The following is a 9,256-nucleotide window of genomic DNA, read 5'->3' on the forward strand; positions in this document are numbered from 1 at the left end:
GATTTTGACAAAATTTTTAGGGAAAATCACTAACAGGTCCCACAGAAGGCAATTTATTACTCTGAGGTCCCACGAAATGTCAAAATCACTGACAGGTCCCAAGGGACCTCAGAGTAATATTTTCGTTTTGTAAAATGACATTACCGCCCCTCATATTCCAGATTCACATTTGCTCTGTCATTACGATTTACAACCTCAGCAGCGACTATTAACAACCTAATGAGAGGGCGTTAACAACCCTAGCAGTATCCGTTAACAACTTACTTTATAGAATTATATAACCTCTACATAAGAGTAAATTATAACCAAATAATATAATACAACAACTTTAACACTAAAATGGGAAGCTTTTTGATATCATTAAGAATTTTAACTAGATCCAATAGGATTATAGTAATATTTTAATGTGAATATCCATTTACAATCTCAACAACGATTATTAACAACTGAATGAGAGGGCATTAACAACCTAAGCAATAGCCGTTAACAACTTACTTTATAGAATTATATAACCTCCGCATAAAAGTAAATTATAACCAAATAGTATAATACAACAACTTTAATACTAAAATAGGAAGCTTTTTGATATCATTAAGAATTTTAACTAAATCCAATAGGATTATAGTAATATTTTAATGCGAAGATCCATTTACAACCTCAATAGCGACTATTAACAACCGAATGAGAAGGCATTAACAACCTAAACAGTATCCGTTAACAACTTACTCTATAGAATTATATAACCTCTGCGTAAGAGTAAATTATAACCAAATAGTATAATACAACAAATTTAACATTAAAATGGGAAGCTTTTTGATATCATTAAGAATTTTAACCAAACCCAATAGGATTATAGCAACATTTTAATGCGAAAATCCATTTACAACCTCAACAGTAAGTATTAATAACCTAAGGAGAATTGTTAACAACCTTAGCAGTGTCTGTTAACAACTAATTTTATCGGATAATATAACTTCTAATTATAACTAACTAAACTATAACTAAATAGTCTTAAAGTTAATCTTATATAGTTGTTAGAGGTTATATTATCCTATAAAGTCAATTGTTAATAGATACTGCCTAGATTGTCAACAGCTCTCTTTGGGTTATTAATACTCACACCATTGAGGTTGTAAATGGATCTTCGCATTAAAATGTTGCTATAATCATATTGGGTTTAGTTAAAATTCTTAATGATATCAAAAAGCTTTCCATTTTAGTATTAAAGTTGTTGTATTATACTATTTGGTTATAATTTACTCTTATGTGGAGGTTATATAATTCTATAAAGTAAGTTGTTAATGGCTACTGCTTAGGTTGTTAATGCACTCTCATTCGGTTGTTAATAATCGTTGTTGAGATTGTAAATGGATATTCGCATTAAAATATTACTATAATCCTATTGGATCTAGTTAAAATTCTTAATGATATCAAAAAGCTTCCCATTTTAGTGTTAAAGTTGTTGTATTATATTATTTGGTTATAATTTACTCTTATGTAGAGGTTATATAATTCTATAAAGTAAGTTGTTAACGGATACTGCTAGGGTTGTTAACGCCCTCTCATTAGGTTGTTAATAGTCGCTGCTGAGGTTGTAAATCGTAATAACAGAGCAAATGTGAATCTGGAATATGAGGGGCAGTAATGTCATTTTACAAAACGAAAATATTACTCTGAGGTCCCTTGGGACCTGTCAGTAATTTCGACATTTCGTGAGACCTCAGAGTAATAAATTGCCTTCTGTGGGACCTGTTAGTGATTTTCCCAAATTTTTATTGCCCCACTGTACACCCACCGTCTTTCAAACCCATAAAAGGATGGCGGAAAAAACGAGTCGCCTGTAAGAAAACAAACACACACCTCGTTTTTCGCAACAATCTTAAATGGCTTCTACCTGTGTCCGCACCGATACTGTCGCCAAGATGGGTTTGGCCAATAATGGAGCTGTCTTTGTGAGGCGAGTATCTTTTTGGCATTTTCAAAGAGATTCTTTGCTTTGTACTCTTGCCCGCAACAAATACCCTCTCTGTGAAGAAAGCCACCATTAATATCGCTTCCCACATGTATAAGATATTAGATACCTACCTAACAAGTAGGGTTTAGAACCAATGAGCCCGTTTTGATGTGAGACAAAATGGTTTAATTTAGCAAACCGACTGACTTCTTAGTTCGAGAGCGAACTTTCTATCTGAAACTTTTGTTCCCCCCAGTTTATCATTAATTTATATCTCTAATCTTTGTCCCCAATTTCTACTTTGGCAGGCCCTCTGGAATTGCTGGTTTTGTGTGAGAGCACGATCAACGGTAATAATGTTGTACTTCCCTTCTTGCAGTCCCAAAAAAAAAAAATGTTGTGCTTCCCTTCTGATTGCTCCCTAGCTCTCCCTTAAAATTACAAAAATGAAATTCCTTTTTTGTTTGGTTTGCTTTATTAATTACTCACGCAATGCCATATGTTTTCGGGGAACATGAAGGGTGCCCTCGGACCTGTGCACCAAACCATTGCACAGTGGCTTCATGATTGGAACCGTAGGAATCAGGATCCTAATGTAGATCATGACGGTGAAGTTATCCGGTTGGTCAAAAACTATCCTTTTTGTCTTTGATGACGTGACATTTTATTCATATATAACACTGCTTTTGTTATTATGGTGTTGTTATTATTATTATGAAAACTATATAATTATATATACATAACCACATGCGACAGTCCACGAAAAATATACGGGGATCCATATGGAAGGCTTGACCAAATCTTGGTGAGCTACTGATTGAGCTTGAACTTCCCATCATTCACAATGATCTTGTCATGATGGTAATTATTAATTAAGGTTGTTTCTATCCAATCATGTTCGACTTGAACTTCAGGCTCTGTATGATGCATGCACTAGTGGTGGAGCTCCTATTCCCTTAAACAAAAGACATGATGCTGTAATGACAATGAACCATCCTGATGTTGCTCCTGAGCAACCACGGTATTGTTTGCAGTATCTAAGTAATTCAGGAGAGAAGTTTGGCTTTGCCTTTTTCCAAAGTCGTAACTCTACTTTTCTTTCATATGGAAATGTAGGTTTCAAATGCAACAAGATTTCATATTAATGCCAAAAGGTTGTTCTGGGCCTCAGGTAAATTTTCTTCCCCCACAAAAGATTTAAAGGAATTCAAACCCTACATCGAATCATTTGATACAAAAATATGCAATGCATCAAGTCTTAATCAACAAAAATAAAAACAATCGCTTAGCTTGTATATTTATGGACTCTTATTCTGGCCGACTACATGTCTGTGTGTGGAGTCTTATAGATTTACACTCACCAAGGCGATATTTTGGTAACCTAATTTAGATAGCTTGAATAATATGTCACAAATGTCTATTAAATTACATGTCTATTTTTGTTCAAGGTTATGCCAACTAGATTAAAAAATCTTCAATTAATCCACTATATTACTATAATTTAGCTCATCAGATACTCTTATGATCACTTCCTTGGCGTGCGCAAGAGAGGGGAGAAAAAGAAGAGGTAATAAAAGAAAAAGTACACAACAATGAGAGTATAGCTAGAAGAAAAGTTGACAGCCCTCTTATTTATAAAAACACAAAGGTTTTGAAACAAACAAAAGGGCATACAACAACTTTTTTTTTTGGATCAGAAATATAACAACTATTTTCACTACTAATTTTTATCAAAGGGCGTGAACAGTTATATAAACCACATCCAAAGCTACTTTTCCATCCCATTCTCTTTTCTATTCCATTCACAAACCAAAACACGCCAAAAATTTTGAAACCATTATATAGAGAGGGGGGGGAGGGGGGGAGGGGGAGGGGGAGAGGGAAAGGGTATAGTGAGTATGATGTGTAACAGTGGAGGGAAAAAGGAAAGATGGAGGAGGGAGGGAGGAGAGGGAGAGAAAGAGGATGTGAGAAAGGAAGAAGATGAGAAAAATGCATCTCTAGGTAGATAAAGTATATGGACAAGTGATTGTTGTCCTTATAATGATTCACAAGGGGTAGCCTTTTTTGAGGTGTGAAAAGTGGTATTATACCACCACTCAGCCAAGGACTTACAGCCATTTATTCCAATCTTTTGGCTTTTTCTCAACACATATAACACAAATAATTCTTTAGACATCAATCTTTGTTGTATACCTAACACCTTCAAAAGTTCTTTCCAAAAGTTACTTGTGAAGATGGGTCTCTATAACTTATGATATGTATAAGAGCTCCATAAAGTTTATGGGAAATTTGAGCCAAATTAGATGCTGTAAATGGGTGTTACAGTGGCAAAAGGTGAGCGTACTTGCTCAATCCATCCATTACCACCCAGATTTTCTCCTTCCCATTTGACTTTGCCAAGCTCTGAATAAAATCCATGGTAACATTTCTCATATCTTTCTAAAAATAGAGAGAGGTTGCAACAGTTCTGAATAAGCCACATTTTCATATTTGCACCTTAGCACATCTGCCACAATTATTAATGTATTCTTAACCATTTCAAATAATTTCTTCCACGAAAACAGCATTCTTATTCCCTGGTAAGCAGGCTGCACACCTGAATGTCCCCCTTGAGGACTAGTATGAAGTCATTATTCTAAAATTTTTTGCTTACCATAAGAGAGTTCCCTACCACGAACTTCCCATTTTTACTTCAAAACTGTCCAAGTGTATTTATCCACTCCACCTCCTTGTCGCTGCAAGTACGAGATCAAAGCCTTCCAAGTCCATATCTTCTTCCCAACTCTTCTAGATTTCCAATAAGAGTTCATCTAAACAAGTTGAGGGAGCCATTTGGAAAACTTTCAATCTTGGCATAGGCGAAAGTGCATTAGCTACGCTTATCGTTTCCCTTCTTATAATGTATCTCGTAGTCACATCGCTTTGCTACCCAATACATTTGAAATGACATTATAAACTTCTAGTCCAGCTAATATTTGAGGCTTTGTTGGCTAGTTTTAACAGTAATCTTCCTTCCTTCAAGGTACTGATGCCGATGTTCAACTGCTAATTTCCATTTCATATATATAGAGAGATTTTGGTGTCTAGGAGCCAAAGATTTTCTAAAATTGATATGGGCTGAGCTTATTGCTTTAATATACAGCTCCGATTCCTGACCCACAAGTATTTGTTTCCACTACAAAAACCTTGGAAAGATCTGGAACTGCAAGGACCCGTGATGCTATGATACTAAGGTTTCCTTCAATCTTTTGAGGCTTGAAGGTAACAGCAGCTTTGTCAGACCATTGGATACTGGAGAGTGCTCTGAATTATTCACCAAGACATAACATCCCAGTTAGAGTTCCATCCCCTTATTATAGGCTTTAAACCTCCAACAGCTAGTTTATTATAAGACAACTGCTATACGTACCCCCGAACTATCGACCTTACACTTATCTAATGTAAGTAACTCATCCTAGCCATGTCATTTACAATTAATACATTAGAGTATTTATTTAAATTACTGGTCTTCTTTTCTCTTTGAATCAATTTATCCAAGACTTGTTTTATTGTGAACTCAAAACTCGACATGCATTTAATTTTGAGACATCGCACGGATGCTTGTTCATCATTTCTCTCATTCTGCGACAGGGACCACGCTATTGGGATTTTGATAAGCATGCTATTCTGAGTGAGGCAGTGATTCATGTTATACAAGAAATTTCCGAAAGCGGTGCACGTGCTGACATCCAGGCATGTGAATTGCAACCGTCCTATCACTCTTGTTTACCACTCTTTGTCCTTATGTGTTGAATTGTTCAATTCATTTTTCAGGTTTTCATGCAGCACATAAATATCATGTTTATCATATACTACCCTTAATTCTTGATATAAGAGTTAGATGCTTAATTTGATGATATTAGTGAAATCAATTATAGTTATTTATAACAAATGTGCATTAACTTTCCTAAACAACTTCACGTTAGAACTATCTTTTAATGGGAACACCTTACAATAAATAGAGATATTTTGGAGGAAAAATTGTAAATTTGAGAAACCAAATCCAATCCCCAACTAGATCAGTTAACACTATAATTGATCTCTCCTCTATTTTCTCCTAATTCAATCCAACCTTCGGAATCATATGCAGGGTGGTTCTGCATCTGGAATCTTTCTTGCTAACAATGTTTGGACTGCACGTTACATAATGGAGGTACATTAACGATATTGCCACTATATAGCTCTTTTTCTCATCATTACTTCAACAAAGGCCATTGTTTCTCTGCACGCAACATACACATGGATCCTTATTTATCATACGTCCTTTAAGGCTATAATTAATGTTTTTACTATTTTCTTCTAATCGAATCCAATCTTCAAACCGTCATGCAGGGTGACGGCATATCTCTTGCTGACGATGTGTGGATTTTACGTTACATTGCGGAGGTCGGTAGCTTAACAATATGGCTACAAATATTACTATTTTTTCTTGTCATTTTCCCCCAAATACTTCAACAGATCAGAGGCCCTTGTTTCTACATAGCAGATGGTGGCTTCGAAGTACGAGCTGGTGGTTTTTGACCCAAATATGATTCCGGTATCAAGAAAGCTCTTTCTTTATTCTGAACTTTTTCAAGGATGTATTCATAGGAAGTGACAAAACCTGGGCTCTTTTGTGTTTTTCTTTTAAATCTTCAAAACTAGGGCTATGATATGGAGGCCGGGATACGGATGAAGTTCAGGTAAATGCTGTTACTTATTATAGGAGAGAATTAATATTGGATTTTCTTACTTCAAATATGACAAGTGTTTTGCAATATATGACAGCACCCAGTCCATGAGAAATGCAAGGGGTTATAAAGAGGCCAAGCGGGCTGTAGATAAGCTGGAGATGATGCACGCTCTTTCAGGCGAAGGCAATAATGAGTTTAAGGTAAGCAATATGAACGACGGAGGCGATAATATTATCGTTGAAAAAATAAAAAGCTGTAAAAAAAAAGAAAAAGATATACTTTCTTTTCCTTCTCCTTGAATTGATCTCATAATTGTGCATGGATTTATAACTGAAAACCTGTCAATTTGCTATCAATGGACATTCCACAGATTCTTCCATACTTTGATGCTCCAGTTGAAGCTGATGGCAGGGCGAGACCAAGTGCGTTTGTTATTGATATTAGGATGCCTCCATCTCATGAGATGGACCCCTACCTTATAACTTCCAGGATTGCCAGAACCGTCCGTCTGTGGAAACCTACCATCCCTGAGATTCTTGCTGCCAAATCTCACACCGACCCCTTCCTCCGTGCTGTAAGGTAAACAATTATAAGCCCCTTTTGATCCAAAGGCATAAAATTAATTACTGGTACTTCATATCGTACAGTTACTACAGCTGATTGATCCTATTTCTTTCTGTTGATAATATGCAAGTGACATTACAGTCAATAATACTTTCTCTTTAGGTGTGATACTGCATATATCTGACTTAATCAACTGTCATAAACGCTAACTGCGTGCATATGAGATGTTAATTTTTATGTTGGTCATACTCCCTTCTAGGAGTCAGTGAGGCGGTTTGCTTACTTCCAAATATAGTATCCCAACACATTTTGTTTCCCAAGTTCTTAATTTTGTTCCAAATTATCCACATATGTTGTACATGTTAAGGAGATTTTTACTTAGAGGTAGTTCTAAACTAACGCACACTTTTAACAAATAACTAGTGTTTATGGCCTGAATAACGTCTTTTGAAAAAGAAGATGCATGCATGGTGGTGGCGTGACTTGAGTAATTTGAACCCTGAGAAGTGAGATTCCCTGATTGGTGCTAGGTGATTTTAGTGAGATGCTTTACAAGAGATTCTGATAAAGAAGGGGAAAGAGCAAAATGTAATAGATATTTGGAGAGATTCAGAATGTGCTTGGTAGATTGTAATATGGTTGAAGTGGAAACGAAAGGATGAATAATAGGGAAGGGGAGGGATTGATTAGCTAGGGAAAACCTGAACGGAGCAGTGACTGAACAATGTATGGAGATCTGTCTTTTAATGAATCCTTAACTCCAAAGCTGTTTAGATTTGATATCAGGTGGCTTGATCAGCCACAATTTGAAGTTAATCAAGAACATGTGTTAACAGGAATGGAAATTGTGAGCTTATTGTTTTCTCTTCTAATGAAGCATTTTGTTAACCATGTCCTCTTTTAATGTGTGTCTGTCAGATCAACTTGGAGTAAGTTGAAGCGTCTTCGGACATGTTGATCTTCTGCCTCGAGATTAGCAGCTGTTTGGTGTCGTTGATGATGTGATGAACAATATTATGATTACCTTTTTGGTGGAGAAACTGTCATATGACTAGATAACCCCTCCATCTTTTCATAAGATTTTTTTGTTTGTTTAGGTTTTTTGGCCTTATTTATTAAAATGAGTATTTATTATTAAGAGTTGTGACCTAGGCACACGCACCCAGGTTACAATACGACGGAGCTGGTTCTTATATGGGTAGAACGCAGTACTAGCTGGATCACAACTCTTAAAGAGGACATCAAAGAGCACCTTGCTAGACTGCGCCGGCCAATCGTCTTTGCTCGTGAATCGGACAGAGAAATAGTTATTCGGCATGTCTACAAGTTCAAATCCCTGAAATCCCCAGATACGACTGAACCAGAGAAATAGTTGGTACACGTTGTATCGTTTTGCTAGGATTGTTAAAATCAGTGTCGCATTCCAGTCATTGTATTCATCTTGTTCTATGGGTACTACCAGATAGATCTGCATAAGTTTTTGAACTGCTTCCCCAGCTTGTGGCACTTCCCATGTTCTGTTCACTATTCCCCATCATCCATTTCAACCGCACCATTTGCAAACCCGTTATAACCCATGCCCAGGAGTGAGCCCCGGTAAGAAATTTATAGTCTTTCCATGAGTATCAGTCTTTTCAGATATTTTCACGCTTCGTTGCCTCTGGTTCAGCTGCCGTCGTCCCTCCGTTATCATGCTCCATCACCTCTGAGGTATTCGTGGGGTTGGTATCCTCCCCCACTTGAGCATGGGGCGTCAATAGAAGTTGGGGGTGCGAATTTCCCTTCTTCTTTTTCTTCTTATAATTTTCCAGCACAAGCTTATCCCAGGGCCTGTCCAGCGGCACTTTCCGATGACCCTTATCGTCCATTGAAGACCACAAACTACGCACAGTTTCTAAGGGAGATAAAACCTACGAACTCCTCTACTAAAATGGCTTGTTCTTACTTGGTGATTCTCACCTCTTTGACGCCAATTCTCATCATGCCGTGATCATATGCTCTAGGATTTGTCATGGTAGATGGA

At 36.8% G+C, this 9,256-nt stretch overlaps 2 protein-coding genes across 2 annotated transcripts; both read left to right on the plus strand.

Moving 5' to 3' along the window:
• The first annotated feature begins 1,883 nt into the window (after positions 1-1,883).
• Positions 1,884-5,818, plus strand: LOC114755830 (glutamine synthetase nodule isozyme-like). The gene is made up of 8 exons (XM_028944706.1): positions 1,884-1,961; positions 2,263-2,304; positions 2,475-2,575; positions 2,711-2,759; positions 2,869-2,975; positions 3,071-3,125; positions 5,588-5,689; positions 5,771-5,818. The coding sequence occupies exons 1-8, from the start codon at positions 1,884-1,886 to the stop codon at positions 5,816-5,818; spliced, it is 582 nt and encodes a 193-aa protein (XP_028800539.1).
• Positions 5,819-6,093: 275 nt separating this feature from the next.
• Positions 6,094-8,293, plus strand: LOC114755822 (glutamine synthetase cytosolic isozyme 1-1-like). Its single transcript, XM_028944699.1, has 7 exons — positions 6,094-6,149; positions 6,329-6,382; positions 6,483-6,533; positions 6,641-6,678; positions 6,764-6,869; positions 7,040-7,248; positions 8,152-8,293. The coding sequence occupies exons 1-7, from the start codon at positions 6,144-6,146 to the stop codon at positions 8,189-8,191; spliced, it is 504 nt and encodes a 167-aa protein (XP_028800532.1). The 5' UTR covers positions 6,094-6,143; the 3' UTR covers positions 8,192-8,293.
• Positions 8,294-9,256: the final 963 nt, after the last annotated feature.

The sequence above is a fragment of the Neltuma alba genome, unplaced genomic scaffold (genome assembly GCF_004799145.2).
Source record: "Neltuma alba isolate B1F8T4 unplaced genomic scaffold, ASM479914v2 tig00010342_pilon, whole genome shotgun sequence".
NCBI lineage: Eukaryota > Viridiplantae > Streptophyta > Magnoliopsida > Fabales > Fabaceae > Neltuma > Neltuma alba.